This window comes from Chiloscyllium plagiosum, chromosome 7, assembly GCF_004010195.1.
Source record: "Chiloscyllium plagiosum isolate BGI_BamShark_2017 chromosome 7, ASM401019v2, whole genome shotgun sequence".
In the NCBI taxonomy this organism is placed as follows: domain Eukaryota; kingdom Metazoa; phylum Chordata; class Chondrichthyes; order Orectolobiformes; family Hemiscylliidae; genus Chiloscyllium; species Chiloscyllium plagiosum.
This window is the reverse complement of record NC_057716.1, coordinates 93,778,824-93,796,701: the sequence shown is the minus strand read 5'-3', so window position 1 is coordinate 93,796,701 and position 17,878 is coordinate 93,778,824. Positions and strand designations below refer to the sequence as shown.

The following is a 17,878-nucleotide window of genomic DNA, read 5'->3' as shown; positions in this document are numbered from 1 at the left end:
CTGATGAAGGAACGACGCTCTGAAAGCTAGTGTCTTCCAATTAAACCTTTTGGACTATAACCTGATGTTGTGTGATTTTTAACTTTGTACACCCCAACAGTCCAACACCGGCATCTCAAAATCAAGTCTCTAAAAAAGTTTGCTCTGGACTGTTTGCACAAGACCTCAGCTAGACTGAGAACCTAAACCAAAGAACCTTTACAGATTCAAGGTACAACCTCAGTTCTGGCCTTTTATGAAAAGCAGCAACCTGGTTCAGTTACCATTGATTGTAGTAAAAAACTCAGGCCTAATCAAATTGGTTGAGAGAGATTCATTGGATTGACTCAGCATTTTTCAATTAGAAAATAGCTCCCTGAGTGAAGTCCTAATGACAAACAAGGTCTTCCAGGAAGGTCTTGGGATTATCAGAGGAGCCAAGGCCACATTACATGTTGACCAGGAAGCAACTCCATTATCCTGCAAGGTCTGCCCATTGCCACTTGCCCTCCAGGTAAATGTAGACGCAGAAATCAGAAGGCTAACAAGTGAAGTCAAACCAGTCCAATTTGTGGAATGGCCAGCACCAGTTAGACTGATTTGAAGCTTGACAAGTTGGCTCAGAGTTGTGGCAATTTTAAACAAATGGTAAACCACTTTTCACAGCTGGATATGTACTCAATCTCTTGGATAGAAGAGTTATACATGAAGCTGGCAGGGGTGCTGTCCTTCACAAAGCTGAACATGAGTCATGTGTATTTTCAATTGCATTTAGATGAAGACTCCCAAAATTATATTGCAATTAATACCCATTGTATATTGTACCAATATACGAAGCTGCCATTTGGGGTATTGTCAACCTGTTCAATATTCTTGTGGATAATTAAGAACTTTTTACTAGCTCTACCCAAGTTTCTTGGGTTGGTAAATTATCATGGAATGTTCATACATAGCCTGGTCTCCATCTTGGCACCTTTTCATCAACTCTTAAAGAAAGTCAGCCTTGGAAATGGTCATGTAGCCAAGCCAAAGCTTTCAGTCAAATGAAGAAACAGCGCTCATTCTCTCAGGTTTGGCATATTATGATTCCAAGCAAGATCTGGTATTGGCATGCAATGCCTCTCCAGGTGGCATCAGTGTCGTATTAGTTCATAGGTAGACCAATGGGGAGCAATGGCCAAAATGCAGGACTTTGGCTAATGCAGACCGAACATACGCCCAGATAGAGATAGAAGGATTGGTGATCATATTTGGCAGCAGTAAGTGTCACCAATATCTTAATGCACAAAAAATTGTGAAAATAGCAGACTACAATCCCCTACTATGGCTGCTTAATGAGGACATAGCTTCAGGCTGAATGTAGCGGTGAGCTCTAGTTGTAAATGCCTCTAATTACAAGTTGAAACTGTCCAGGTGAGCAAGTAGAGAATATGGATGAATTGAGCTAACTCCCATTGGCGGATATATCACTGGTTTTAATGTACTATAATGGTTTTAAAATATACATCGAAACACTTTCCCATCATAGCTGATGACATCAGACTTTGGACACTGAAAGCCATGGTCCTGGCAAAACTGAAGCAGCTGGGGGTGATGGGGAAATCAAAGGGCTGCCACAACCACAACTTAAAACCTTTTTGGGACTGGAGAGACTGGGTCACAGTAGACGATGGCATATTATAATGGGGAACAAGAGTAATTGCCCTTAAAAAAGGTTGCTGCCAGATACTGACTGAACTCCACCAGGGTCATCCAGGGGTCTCCAAAATGAAGTTGTTGGTGAGATGTTATGTTTGGTGGCCAGGCATGAAAGCAGACATTGCCACATTGGTGGGACTGTACTTAGAGGGCCAACAAAGACAAAAATTACTGCCAGCAGCTCCCCCACATTCGTGGAAATGGCCAGGTAAACCCTGAACTCAGTTACACAGCGACTATTTAGGTTCTTTCATGGAATCAATATTCTTAGAGATTGTGGACACCCATTTTACAAGAATGATGCCAGGGTTAGAAGATTTGAGCTACAGGGAGAGGCTGAACAGGCTGGGGTTGTTTTCCCTGGAGCATCGGAGGCTGAGGGGTGACCTTATAGAGGTTTACAAAATTATGAGGGGCATGGATAGGATAAATAGGCAAAGTATTTTCCCTGGGGTCGGGGAGTCCAGGGAAATAGGGGGCATAGGTCTATAGTGAGAGGGGAAAGATATAAAGAGATCTACAGGGCAACTTTTTCACACAGAAGGTGGTATGTGTGTGGAATGAGCTGCCAGAGGAAGAGGTGGAGGCTGGCACAATTGCAACATTTAAGATGCATTTGGATGAGTATATGAATAGGAAGGGTTTGGAGGGATATAGACCAGGTGCTGGCAGGTGGGACTCGATTGGGTTGGGATATCTGGTCGATATGGATGGGTTGGACCGAAGGATTTGTTTCCATGCTGTACATCTCAATGACTCTATGACTCTATGACTGGGCATGCATAGAGTCCATTTGCCCAACACTGGGACCATGATAGAAAAACTGCGTGCATCTTCTCAATACACAGAAGTGTTGGTCATAGATAATGGGCCATCGTTTACCAGCATAGTACTTGTGTATTTCCGAAAGTTGGATGGAATTCAACTTATAGGGAGAGCTCCACAAAATCCATCATCCAATGGTTTTGCAGAAAGAACAGTCCAAACTTTGAAGGCAGTCTTGAAGGAACAGCCTGATTGGGCCACAGTAACAGCCCCAATCAGTGAGCCCTGGCTGACAGATGGAAAGAGGAGTGGCAGAGATTCTGACAGTCTAGCTGCTAACTCTGATGAGACTGTGCCAGAGTCAAGGACTTTCCACAAAGAGAGACTTGGTAATGGGCTACCGGTCTGCATGGAATTATTTCACAGAGACAAATCCCCTGCCTTGCACCATTCCAACTTGGCAAAAGCAAAAATTCAGGAATCACAGCACTCAGGTTTAAGCCTGGTTTAACACTGATGTGACATCAATATTTTAATTAAGAAAATGGGGAAGCCCGTATCGCACTGTAAACACCAGAAAAGAAAAATTACTGGGACTAAGTGGTTACCGAAAGTTAAATATTGAAAGTTACTGAGTGTTAAATACTTGTTATAATTTCTGTGAGGTTTTCTTGTGGGCTGGAAACACCACAGATGCTCCACCTACATTGGGAATGGCCCTTTTGGGAATGGTCCTTTCAGCCTCCTCATTCCTATTTCCCTCCACCTGTCCTCTTCTTCACCCCACTAGCATCCCTTTGCAAAAAGTTTGTGCTTGGCAACCATTCATTGGGACATCTGTGGCTTTTGGCCCAGAGAAAGTTCCTGCTCCTGCTTCTTGGCCATTGAAGGCCAAATAAGAGTTAAAAGAACGCAGTCTCATGTGCAAAGTTCACAAACATACCGGCCAGCCTTGCATCCCAACTCACCACGAATTAAAATCAGGCATGATCATAATGCACCCAACCTGAATTTCATGAGATTTCTTTTTCACTCACAAGGTGTGAGCTTTACTGGCTGGGCCAGCATTTATTGTCTATCTTTAGTTGCCTGAGAGAAGATGGTGTCCAGCTACCTTCTTGAACTGCTGCACTTCATTTGGTGTAGATAGATCCATTATGCCATCAGCGAGGATGTTCCAGGAATTTGACCCAGCAATACTGAAGGAACGGTGATATATTTATAAGTCTGAATGGCAAGTGACCTGGATGAGTGTTCTCATGTATCTGTTGCCCTTGAGCTTCCAGATGGAAGCGTTTGTAAGGTGCTGATTAAGGAGCCTTGGTCAATTTTCACAGTGCAATGCAGTATAGGGTGATTTCTGCTAAAAGCCATGCAGACCATTCAATCTATTGGACCCTTTGCTAGTCCAACTAAGGCCTATAGCCTAAACAATTAATACTGTATAGATTTGCTTGCATTACAATGCACAGCTGCATCACAAAACAATGATTGCATTTTTGAAAAAAATAGCTCTTTATTGATACATTTTAATTTAGTTTTTTTTCAAGAAGTGTTTGTGCTTTGCTTGAAGTTAAATCTATGCAACAAAATTAGGTTTATGTAAAATCATTATTATCACAAAGTCAACAATCTTGTTGGATCACTTGTAGCCAATATTCACTGGAGGCAGACAATGAAAAAAAATCTATTCACAGACAACTGATGGCACTATTTGTTAATCAATGATCACCATTTAAGCAGTGAAAATGGAATTTGTTTTAGTCTGCGTGACGTACGAAGCAATTTTGAGGGAATCTCCTCTCAAGGGAACTGATTTCCATGGGTCTGTGCTCTTGTTTGTGTTAACTCAATACCTAGAACATGAATGGATGGAGCGAAAGTCGATGGTGTTGATCCTCACCTATTTTTGATTTAAATCTGTGAACAAATGAAATCGGAGCAACCATACACCTGGAGGCTGCTCCTGCCATGATCTTATTGAATGATGATCTGTTCTTTGGTTGATTAATTTACTTATTGTCAGGTGCACCAAAGTACAGTGAAAAGCATTGTTACGAGCAATACAGACAGATCATAGAATGTACAGATCAAAAAGACAGGTTACATTGTACAGGGCGTGCACTAGGCGAGATCGATGTTCACAAGATCAGTATTATTTGAGGCTTGAGAGTTTATTCAGCAGTCTAATAATGTTTGTGTGTTGAAATCCACTTTCTCATCTACCCCAAAAACCTTAATACCCTGCCACATAAGAATGTACCGATTTTTGCTTTAAAAGTGTTAATGTCCTGTTTGCACTGCTTTCTCAGGCAGTGAATTCCAAAGAGGTATTCTTTGGAAAAGTTTCTCCTCATCTCCGTCCTGAAAGTGAGATGCCTAATTTTAAAACAGTGCTCCCTCGTTCTGGATTGTCCTATCAGTGGAAACATCCTTTCTGTATCCACCATGTCAAGACCATTCAGAGTTATATATACCACAATTACGTTACCTCTCACTTTTCTAATATCCAGTGGAAACAAGCCCAGTCTATCCAACCTATATTGAGAACACAACCCACTTATTCCAGGTATCAATCAAGTAAACCTCCCAAGAAACTTTTCCAATGCATTTACATCCTTATTTAAATAAATAAGGAGACCAAAAACTGCACACAGTATTCTTGATGTGGTCTCCCCAATGCCCTGTTTAACTCAAGTCTGATATCCTCACTTTCATGTTCAATTCCTTTTGTAATGAACAGTAGCATCCCAAAAGCTCTCTTCATTGTGCGTTGCGCCTGCGTACATGGGAGATAGGTTTCATTGGAAAGCAATAGCATTTATTGTCTATTCCTAATTGCACTTGAACTAATTGATCACTGAGGACAATTCAGAGGGTAGTTGTTAGGCAGCTATAAACCAGGTAAGGATGACAGATTCCGTCGACAAAGACTATTAGCAAACTAGATGAGTTTTCCAGGACAATCAACAGTTTCACAGGCACCAATACTGAGACTATCTTTTAATTACAGACTTATGAATGGAATTTAAGTCACATAGTGGGTTTTGAACACCTACCCCCAAAGTGTCAGCATAGGGTTCTGGATTACTTGTCTTGTGACAGTCATGAGAAGCAGGGCTTCTGTGGCAGGTCTAAGAATGTGAGTAATGCTTTCTGCTGTCTTAATATCCTCGGCTCTTAAATATGCCTCCAAATAGTTTATAAGGTACTCCAGGGAGCAACCTGCCCAACTTAGGATAAGTGAATCATCTGTAGGTAGAGTACATCACCCTTCCAGAGTGAAAAAGCAAGGCTTTTAATTTTTGTAATAAAAGCAAATTACTGCAGATGCTGGAATTTGAAACCAAAAGAGAAAATGCTGGACAATCTCAGCAGGTCTGGCAGCATTTGTAAGGAGAGAAAAGAGCTGACGTTTCGAGTCTAACTGACCCTTTGCCAAAGCTAAAGAAAGGGGGAAATAGGGAGGTATTTATACTAGGCTGAGGGAAGGTGAGTCATGGCTTCAGAAGCAAAGGTAGCAATAAAGAGGTGATAATGACAGTGCATAGAGAGATATTCAGAAAACTTAGTCTGTGTTACAGAACAGTGGAAAAAAATTTTTTTAAAATAAATAAAGTAAATGAAATAAAATTACAGAGCAGAATGAAAACAGAAGGGTCGAGATGGGATAATCATCTGAAGTTGTTGAATTCAATGTTGAGACCGGCAGGCTGTAACGTGCCTAGTCGGAAGATGAGATGCTGTTCCTGATTGCGTACAGGTCCCGGACCTTCCTGTGGCTTGCCACTTCAACTCACAATTCTGCTCCCATGCCCACATGTCTGTCCTGGGCCGGCTGCAATGTTCCAGTGAAGCTTTTCTCTCCTTACAGATGCTGCCAGACCTGCTGAGATTGTCCAGCATTTTCTCTTTTGGTTTTTAATTTTTATGTTTTTCTCAAATTGTGAACTGAAATGAGAAAAGCTGCTTTAAAGAATTGCTGAATGTTTTAAAAAGCAAATAAACTGGCAAGTATTATATTAAACAACTCTTTGAACAAGCAGTAATTGAAGGTTGGGCTGTAGACAAACCAGAGCTTTGGGAGTTATGTGTAGAGATAAAAGTGGATAGGAACAAGAAGTTGATTAACTATAGAATCACAGACAAGGCGGAAGTCTGATTCCTGATGAAGGGCTCCTGCCTGAAACATCAATTTTCCTGCTCCTTGGATGCTGCCTGACCTGCTGTGCTTTTCCAGCACCACCCTAATCTTGATATAGAATCATACAGTCATACAGCATATATATTCCAAAAACACCTGATGAAGGAGCAGCGCTCCAAAAGCTAGTGCTTCCAAATAAACCTGTTGGACTATAACCTGGTGTTGTGTGATTTTTAACTTTGTACATCCCAGTCTAACACCAGCATCTCCAAATCAAGAATGAGAAACTTAAATTCTGAGGAAAGGTTGAAGAATCTGGGGCTTTTCTCCTTTGAAAGAAGGGTGAAAGGAGATTTGACTGAGGTTTTCAGAACACAAGCTAGCTGGATAAAGTAGATCAGGAGAAGCTGCTCTTGCTCATAAAAAAAAAGAGGGCACAGATTTAAAATAATACATAAACAAAACAAGAATGATTAAGCATTGTTTTCCACACAGTGAGTAGTTGGGGTACGGAATACCCTTATTTCCATGACTAATCACCATGATAACCAACTGGAACAAATAAAAATATGATCTATTAAGCCAGGCTTCTTTCTGAAATCTGACCTGTTCAATATTGCCACCAGTTGAAAACATTTAAGAGACACACTATGTCAGTACATGTTTCAGAGATATGCTCATACATTAGACTGTTCATAACACATAACCCGAGAATACAAAAAAGCGCATATTCCCTCTTACCTCACATCACTTGAGGTATGACATGCTATTGGAAGCATGTTGCTTTATTTAACTTAATATATTAATGTTAGCCCAGACACCGATACGCCTGATAATGTTTCTACATAATAGTAATACTGTCTATTAGATTCTTTAATATCACAATATCTATGTCCAGATCCTTGTGTTACTGGAAATAATAAAATCAATAGTGCAACAGGTCAAATATCCTGGAGACAAATGCACACCAACTAGGGAGAGAATTGATTGTCAGCTTTTGCTCAGACAATCTGCCAATGCTTAACAACTTAAGATAAAAGAGTTTCAAGTGCTTGCAGTTTCTGCTACTGATTCTTTGAAGAGTCGATATGATTGACACTTAATTTTTTTTCAAAATTCTATCGTCACTTATGATTCATTGGTTCCATTGTATGGATCTGGAGTGTCATAGCTTAGAATGGAGGGTATCAGGGTCTTGGGTGAGGTGAATAGAGAGCCACAGTTTGGCATAGAGATTATGAGGGACCATGAACCATAAATCCTTCAAAACTGACCTGACTCCATGAAAACTGCAGAACACAATACAATGCTCATTCCCACAGTGGAACAAGCTAAACCGGGAGTGCTGGGTGTGAGGTCGTGCTGTGTAACATCCTGCTGAAACTTTAACAGTGAACTGGTGGAAATTAGGAAATCCAGGAGTGAGATCAGGAATCCTGGAATCAGATCCTGCCTGCCATTTTCTCACCTCTTTGAAACTCCATGAAAATGCAGCCCCTAATAACCCCAGGAACTACTAGGAGGCCACTAAAATGTTTTTGTAATTGTAGATTCAAATAAAATCTTAATATTTATATGCTTTAAGGCTGAACAGTAAATTGTGTGCATACTTTTGAGCTGGTACTCCCTGTTTACATAGGGCCCCATTCCCAGTTACTTCACTTATTGTCACCCATAAATTACTCAACATTCTACCTGTGTTAAATTTTAATGCATGCATTAATCATCCCCAGAGTGTGATGTATTTAATGTGGGAATACTGCAAGATGGCAACAAATATAAAAACCATTAACATTAGCTCTTTATGTAAATTGCAAGTGTTATTTTCGGTCAGATACACACAAGTTCATTTCTTGGTTATTACTTGTTACGACAATGAACTTGGTTCAGTGACCTACATGTGCTCACCTTTTCAACTGTACATTCTTAAACAGTCTAAATAATGCAAAGAAAAATCATGGTCTTCTGAATTGAATGGACCTTGACATCGATATGTCACTGTCAGAAAGAATGACAGGCCAATAGCAAACAATGAGCTCCTACCGACAAACAGCTGACTACTGAGCTGCAACTGGATATGTCCGTCAGAGGGGGCCTCTTGAGCTTTCCTTGGCAGGTGATCCACTTGAAGGGAGGCCTCTCTGATGTTTCGTTCTGCTTCAACATAATGCCACTGATTGTCGTTCAAATGCGTAGGTGATTTCACAGTCACCTCAAATGGTCCATTACCCACATCAAATGAAAGAACCACCTCAGATGGAGCTGAAAAAGAAATCACACAGCAAGCAAACAAAGGTAACTAGCTTTGACCTGAAGAGAAGGTTCCTGCACTGGACAGAATAATGTATTTATGTTTCTTTTCTGACAAAATGCAATTAGGCCCCACTGTATTAACAATGACCCACCCTTCGAAAATAGCAGAAGAAATAGATTCATTTTTCATGTCTAATTTGGGTCACTTCACATAACACAAATAGAACCTGAGTGGAATATATTATGAATGGAGAGTTAATTTTAATTTATTTTCTCCTAGTAATCTTTTGGAGGGCCAAATATTTTTGTGTATAAAAACATGTATTTTTTCAGTGAGCAGAGAAGGGGTGAATTCTTCTCTGTTCAACCTGCTGGGTTAGTCACAAAAAAACATTTAAGTTCTTTTTGCACAAGGTTATGCTTCTGTTGAATTAAAAAATGTAGCTTGCAACTTTGCTGTGAGCAGTCTGGAGGCAATCAACAAAATTTGCTCAAGTCAAAGATCAAATTTATTAGCAACTAAACCAAGAAAATTAATTGAAAAATGCAACATTAAGTAAACACTTTCATAAGCTTGGGCACACATGCACACGTACATGATAAAACGCTAAACAACATATTCTTGAGGGTTCTTTATTTGTCTTAGAGATCTAAAGTTTTAATTTGAAGTCACTGTGGTTTAGGCTGACCATGTTTGCACAATCAAGCATCAAAGATAAAAATCACACAACACCAGGTTATAGTCCAACAGGTCTATTTGGAAGCACTAGCTTTTGGAGCCCGGCTCCTTCATCAGGTGGTTGTGGAGGTTAAGAACAGAATTTATAGGAGTCCAGTGTCATGGAAATGTGATACAGTAAACAATCTTAGATTAAAACTTTCATCTTTTATAATGGTATATGCTGGTTTCTGTTATTTGATATGGAAATCCCAGAACTTTTTAAAATTACATTCTGAAGATAGCTCAGCTTTTTAAACAATAGGTGCGAAGTCTGTCTGTGCTCCAATGCTACATCAGACTGATAAACCTGTGATATAGTTTTACAGAATTCTACATTGAGTCATGCTGTTCGTGAGCAGAATAAAATGGAATTCTGCAAAAACACATTTAGTCCATAAGCTCATATGTGTGCGCATCTAGGAATGACAGATTGTGTGTGATAGTGTGTGTGTGTGTGTGTGATGAACCTAAAGTCCTGGTTGAGGCTATCAGCTTCTGCTCAGCCGCTCTGCATTGCTGCTTGTCCCATGTTCCGGACCAGTGAAGTGTTCACCTACTGGGAGGGAACATTCCTGCCTGGTGATTGTTGTGTGGTGCCCATTCATCTGTTTTCATAGCATCTGTTCAGACTGGCCAATGTACCATACTTTGGGGAAACCTTGCCTGCAGCGGATGAGATAGACCACATTGGTCAATTCACATGAGTACTCATCGTGTACATGGTGGCCGGTGTCCCCATGTCTGATGGTGTTGCCCGTGTCGATACTCTGACACATCATGGAGTGGTTGTTGTGGCAGGGTTGTACGCTGTTGTCCTGAAGTCTGGTCAGTTTGCTACGAATCATGATCTGTTAAATGTTTGGTGATTGTTTAAAGGCGAGAAGAGGAATCGTGAGGAGGTCTTGACGAGGTGTTCATCCTAATAGATAATGTGTTGCAGGCTGCGAAGAATCTGGCATAGTCTTTCAGCTCCTGGGGAGTACTGGACAATGAAGGATATCTTGCCTGTTCCAGCCTGTGTGTATCCCCTGAGGAAGTCATTCTGGTTTCTTGCTGTGGCAAGTTGGAACTGGCAGTTGTTGAGTTGAGCATCGTACCCCGTTCTTATGAGGGCATCCTTGAGCATTTTCAAGTGTCTGTCATGTTTCTCCTTATCTGAACAGATCCTGTGTATGTGGAGGGCTTGAACATAGGAGATGGCTGTTTTAATATGTTTTGGGTGGAAACTGTAGAAGTGTAGCATGGTGAGGTTATCTGTGGGTTTGCGGTAGAGTGAGGTACTGAGAGGTCCATCCTTGATAGAGATGCATGTGCCCAAATATGAGACAGATACTGAAGAGCAATTCATGGTAAGTCTGATGGTGGGATGAAACTTGTTGATATCACTGTGTAATTCTTTCAGTGACTCCTCGCCCTGGGTCCAGAGGACAATAATGGCATCAAAATATCTGGTGTACATCGTTGGTTGGAGGTCCTGTGTAGAAAAAAAGTCTCGTTCAAACTTTTGCATGAAGGTATTGGCATATTGGGGTGCAAATTTGGGCCACATGGCTGTTCCGTGTGTTTGGATGGAAAACTGGTTGTCAAAGGTGACAATGTTGTGGCCGAGAATGAAGCAGATGATTTGTAGGATGGTACTTGGAGATTGTTGTTGGTATTGAGTACTGAGGCTGTTGCCGCAATGCCGTCTTTGTGGGAGATGCTAGTGTAGAGTGCTTTAACTTTCACTGTGATGAGGAATGTTCTCAATTCAAATGGTCCGTGGGTGCTGAGTTTCTGTAAGAAATCTGAAGTTTCAGGACAGAAGCTGGGGAATCCCCTGAACAATGGGTTTCAAGATGCCTTTGACACAGTCAGAGAGGATCCCATTGCTTGATACGATGGGACGTCCTGATGTGCTGGCTTTGTGTATCTTTGGAAGGCAGTAGAAGTTGCCTACATGAGAAATATGTGGGAATTCTGAAGGACTGGATCAAAAGTTCTGATCAATGTTTTGAGTTCACGGGTGTGTTCTTTGGTTGAATCGCCTGGGAGTTGCCTGTAGTGTTCCTGGTTGTTCAGTTGTCGGTACACTTCCTTAATCTGTTCTATCCTGAACAATTTGTGGGCGGCATGGTGGCACAGTGGTTAGCACTGCTGCCTCACAGTGCCTGAGACCCGGGTTCAATTCCCGCCTCAGGCGACTGACTGTGTGGAGTTTGCACATTCTCCCCGTGTCTGCGTGGGTTTCCTCCGGGTGCTCCGGTTTCCTCCCACAATCCAAAGATGTGCTGGTCAGGTGAATTGATCATGTTAAATTGCCCATAGTGTTAGGTAATGGGTAAATGTAGGGGTATGGGTGGTTTGCGCTTCGGCGGGTTGGTGTGGACTTGTTGGGCCGAAGGGCCTGTTTCCACACTGTAATGTAATCTAATCTAATCTAACATTGGCTCCTCCTTTATCTGCTGATTTGATAACAATGTTGTGAGTTATTTTGAGAACATGATGACATTGCATTGTGATTGGACATGTTTTGTTCTACCTTGTGGGTGCAGCTGATGAATCTGGCATTCACATATTTCCTGACGGCTTGAACATACATGTCAAGCCCAGGGCATGGGGACCAAATTTGCACCCCAATATGCCAACATCTTCATGCACAAGTTCAAACAAGACTCCTTTGCTGCACAGGACCTCCAACCAACACTATACACCAGATATATTGACAACATTTTCTTCCTCTGAAGCTATGGTGAGGAGTAACTGAAATAACTACACAGTGATATCAACAGGTTTCATTCCACCATCAGACTTACCATAGGTTACTCTTTAGTATCTGTCTCATTCTTGGACACATGCATCTCCATCAAGGATGGGCACCTCAGCACCTCACTCTACCGCAACCCCACAGATAACGCCAAAATGCTACACTTCTCTAGCTACCATCTGAAACAGCCATCCCTTATGGACAAGCCCTCTGCATACACAGGCTCTGTTTGGATGAAGAGGAACATGACAGACACTTGAAAGTGCACAAGGATACCCTCATAAGAATGGCGTATGATGCTCAACTCATCGACTGCCACTTCCAATGTACCATAGCGAGAAACCATAATGACCTCCTCAGTAGACAGGCTGCAACCAACAGGGTACCCTTCGTTGTCCAGTACTTACCAGGAGCTGAGAAACTACGCCATGTACTTCGCAGCATGCAACACATTATCAATGAGGATGAACAGCTCGCCAAGACCTTTCCCATGTCTCCTCTTCTCACCTTTAAACAACCACCAAACCTTAAACAGATCATGATTCGTAGCAAACTGCACAGCCTTCAGGACAACAACACCATGCAAACCCTGCCACAGCAGCTGCTGCAAGACATGTCAGAGTATCGACACGGGTAAAACCATTACACATGGGAAGACCTCTCACCACATATGTGGCGGGTACTCATGTGGGTTTGACCAACGTGGTCTATCTCATACACTGCAGGCAAGGATACTTTGAGGAATGACACATTGGCGATACCAAGCAGACGCTATAACAATGGATGAATGAGCACTGCACAACAATCATCTCTCAGTCGGGGAACCCTTCAGTGATCCGGGACATTCAGCCTCGGACCTTCAGGTGACTATCCTCCAAAGCGGACTTTGGGACAAGCAACAACACAGAGTTGCTGAGCAGAAGCTGATAGCAAAGTTCGGTATCCATAGGAATAGCCTCAACCGGGACCGTGGCTCACTGCACAATACACACGCACACACACACACACCTACATACTCACAAACCCACACAGACCCTCCCTCATACACAAGCTCTCTCTCATATGCACACACATACCCTCCCATGCTCACACTTACACATGCATCCTCCACACATACCCCATCACACTGATACACACGCTTAACCAAACTTACACACACACATACATACAAACACACTCCATCACGTGCGCTCACATCCATCCGCGCACACTCACATGCACACCCAATCTGTCACTCCTACATGTGCACATATATAAGGTTATGCAATTAATTTGTTTTTGCACAATTACATTTTATTTTGCTCAAAAACTGCACGAGTCCATGTTAAACTCTGCAAAACTGTGCAGAGGGTTTGTCAGTCTGACATAACATTGGGGCACAAACAGACTTCACACTGATTGTTTAAAAAGCTGAGCAAACTTGAGAATATAATTTGAAAGAAATTCTGGGATTTACATATCAACAGAACAGAAACCAGCATATCCCATTATAAAAGATGAAAGTTTTAATCTAAGATTGTTCACTGTATCACGTCTCCACGACACTGGATTCCTTTGGCTATAAATTCTGTAAGCACGATCTTAACCTCCACAACCACCTGATGAAGGAGCAGTGCTTCAAAAGCTAGTACTTCCAAATAAACCTGTTAGATTATAACCTGGTGTTGTGTGATTTTTATGTGGATGACACTTTTGTAATCATTAAAAACACAGAAATAGAAAACACACACCGGATCATCAACGCCACACTCACAGGAATCCGATTCACTAGAGAGGAAGAAAAGGACAACCAACTCCCATTCTAGACGTGATGGTACAGAGAACACCGAAAGGAGAATTCACCACAAAGGTATACAGGAAAGCCACACACACAGACCAAGTCCAGAACTACGAAAGCAACCAACCCAACACACACAAAAGAAGTTGCATCAAGACACTGTTCAAAAGGGCCATAACACACTGCAGTACACCAGAACTGCAAAAAGAGGAAGAAGAACACCTATACAATGTATTCGCCAAAAACGGATACCTGCGCAATTTCATCAACAGATGCCTAATGGAAAGACAACGGAATGAGGACATGCCATAACTTAAAGGACTAGCCACGTTACCATACATCAAGAACATTTCTGAACTGACAGCCAGACTACTACGACCACTAGGACTCATAATAGCACACAAACCAACAGCCACTCTCAGACAACAACTCACCAGGACAAAGGACCCAATACCCAGCATGAGTATCCCATGCAAGGACTGCACAAAACACTACATAGGACAAACAGGAAGACAGCTAACGATCCGTATCCATGAACACCAACTAGCCACGAAATGACACAACCAGCTATCCTTAATAGCCACACACACAGATGACAAGCAACATGAGTTCGACTGGGACAACACTACTATTATACGACAAGCCAAACAGAGAACAGCCAGGGAATTCCTAGAGACATGGCACTCATCCACAGATTCTATCAACAAACACATTGACCTGGACCCAATATACCGGCCACTGCAGCAGACAGCTGGAACTGACAACCAGAAGCAGCAGAGACAAACCACATAGAAGCGCTTCACAGGAGGCTCCCAAGCACTGAGGATGTCACCTAGATAGGGGACGAAACGTCTGCAACATAAATTCCCAGCTCGGCGAACAAAACCACAATGATTTTTAACTTTGTCCACTCCAGTCCAACACTGGCACCTCCAAGTCAAAGTATCAGAGAGAGTGAGAGAGAGAGAGCGAGGGAGAGAGAGTGAGTCATTATACTTAACGTCACTGCACGTTCTTGGATGTTACTCCAGATTCTTGGACGTATCTGCTCTGTAGCAAAAACTACAGGCCTGTAATCAATGTTTCTGATGGGTTGAGAATGTCATAATTGGGTGTTGGCCCACAATGGAGTTATTCCATTTCTGCAACATATTCCAATGCCAGAGTTCCCTGTGATCCTTTGAAATTGATGGTGGGGATGGTGGATCATGGGGGGTGGGGGTGAGGTAGTTGGGGGAGGGGAGGGAGTGGTGTCAATCTCCCTTTTTGTGGAACAAATTTCAGAATTAGGTCTTCAAGTAGTTCTTGTCCTTTAGGCAGAGATAATTGACGTTCTCACGATGACATGTACATTCCAAGCAAATCATTTTTATTCCCTTGTAAATAATGATATAACCTGGATGTAGGTTTGCTCACTGAGCTGGAAGGTTTGTTTTCAGATATTTTGTCACCATACTACGTAATATCATTAGTGAGCTTCCAGATGAAGCACTGGTGGTTGGCCCATTTTCTATTAATGTGTTTAGGTTTCCTTGGTTGTTTTTGTCATTTCCTATGGGACGTCATTTCCTGTGGTGATGTTATTTCCTGTTCTGTTTCTGAAACATCTGAAAATGAACCTTCCAGCTCAGCAAGCAAACCTAAATCCAGAACCTCATCCTGAGCTACAAATCTTCTCAAGACTCGCTAATTATATAACCTTTATAGGGCCGGATCAATTTAAATGCCCCACCGCGTTTCTCTTTTAACCTCAAAGTCTGAATCTTTGAAGTTAACTGACGAAACTTTAAAGATGAATAGACTGCATTTTATCAGCATGACAACATTGTAACAAAAGGCATTGTTGGCAAAGCTGGTATTTGTTAGCCATGGCTGAGATGCCTTGAGAGAGTGGTGGTGAGTTGCTTCTTGAATATAACCAAGTGGTCTGTTTGGTCACATCAGAGACAAAAAAACCCTGCAAATTCTGGAATCCAAAGTAGACAAGCAGGAGACTGGAACAGCACAGCAAGCCAGGCCGCACCAGAAGATGCACAAGTCAACATTTCCGGTGTAACCCTTCTTCAGGACGGGGGATGGGTGTGGGGGGAGCATCTCAGCTGGGTCAGCAGGGGCTGACCGGACCTCCCAGTCACAGCCCATTTCAATTCCCCAAACCACTCCCTTTCTGACATGACCATCCTTGGCCTCCTCCATTGCCAAAACAAATCACAGCTTATCTTCTGCCTGGGCACCCTACAGCCTGGTGGATTCAACACTGAGTTCTCCAATTTCAAATAGCCTCCCTCCCCATCCACCCGACTCCCTTCCCAGCCCCTCCTTCTCCCTTCCACTGCTGCCTGCCACCAACCAATTTCATTCCTCCTTTTGACCAACCTAGTCATACCCTCTACCAGTCTTCACCTATCCCCACTTCACCACCCAGCATTACCCCTGCCATTCTTTCAGTTATTTCCTCCAATACACTGTTGTATACAATATAAACTGTATTTTGGCCCAGATTTCCAATGGTTGGATACCCATTTCTACAGCAACGACGGGAACTCTGTGGCTCAGGATCCTGCAAATCACTGATGCACCAGATTCCGAGGGAATTGACCCGGAAGTTGAAGATTCCGCTGGGTAATTCCATTGCACTGCAACCCTCCAAAAGCGTCCATTTAAATCAGAAAATTTGGAGGGTTTCACTGCAGTTAAGTAGTTATTACAAACTTGGTCCAACTCTCGACTAACTATTGCAACTTAACTTACCTCAGAGCCTGACCTGAAACCTGTCCTTAATGCCTAGAAATCCCCAGAACATGACATCCACTATCACAAAGCCAGCACCCACCCATCACCAGAACTGACAGCCCCGTGATCAAACTCTACCCCTAGGAACCAACAGCACACCTCAACTCCAGCACTTTAAGCTCCTGTCTCTTAACCATACCCTCCAAACCCTGCCAACAGACTCAATATCAATAACCACACCCCTCCCCATGGCTGGATACACCAATGCCACCACCCATCATTTGCTTTCCCAATGCCCCAGGATTCTACATCCCTCTTTCTACCTGGAATCAGACATTCCTCTTTCTGGCTGGGGGCGAAAAGCTCTTGCCTCTGCCTACCAGACCCTACCCACCTCCACACCACCCTCAACCCTCCCTTCACCCCTCCCCATCCTGCGACACATCAACTACTCTCCCCACCCAGGACTAGACACCCACCCCATCCCCAACACAGCACTGTCAACCCATCATTTCTTGCCCACCCAACCTTACCCTAAAAACTCCATCACATACATAGCCTCCTTTCCACTTCACACCCTGGGACCCTTACCTACCTGGTGCACCGGCTCTATACACCCCAACCTCCCTGAATTTCAGACACCTGGCATCTGGCATTCTATCTGCCTGGCACCATTAACACTTGGCACTCTGCTTACCCAGCATCCTGCCCTCCTGGCAACCTAACCTCTTGCTTACCATTACATATTCATCTATCCAAAGGAGCTGTTGGATTGGCTGTCAGTGATGCTAGACGTTAAAATCACAGAGCACATTGGCTGACTGCTGTGAGAAAGTGCCTGTAGTTTTCCTTCCCTTCCATATCCTCCCCCATAAGGGACTGCTCAGATTTAAAATATGCTCCTTGATTCTGAATGAACTTTGATTGAAATTTACCCAACAGAAATGCAGAGGCCTTTCTGAATATAAGAAAAGGAGACAAGAGACAATTTGATTACAATTACCAGCCCTCAGAAAACCCAGCTCAGTTTTGCATGGATGGGAACAGTGCATAGAATTCTTC

At 42.7% G+C, this 17,878-nt stretch overlaps 1 protein-coding gene across 1 annotated transcript in view; it reads right to left on the bottom strand.

The window, feature by feature from the left end:
- The window catches only part of LOC122551779 (contactin-associated protein-like 5), an 879,926-nt gene that overhangs the window by 283,036 nt on the left and 579,012 nt on the right, over positions 1 to 17,878 (bottom strand). Inside the window, exon 17 of the mRNA XM_043694242.1 lies at positions 8,630 to 8,848. Within this exon, the coding sequence (XP_043550177.1) occupies positions 8,630 to 8,848 (219 nt within the window). The remainder of the gene's footprint in view (positions 1 to 8,629; positions 8,849 to 17,878) is intronic.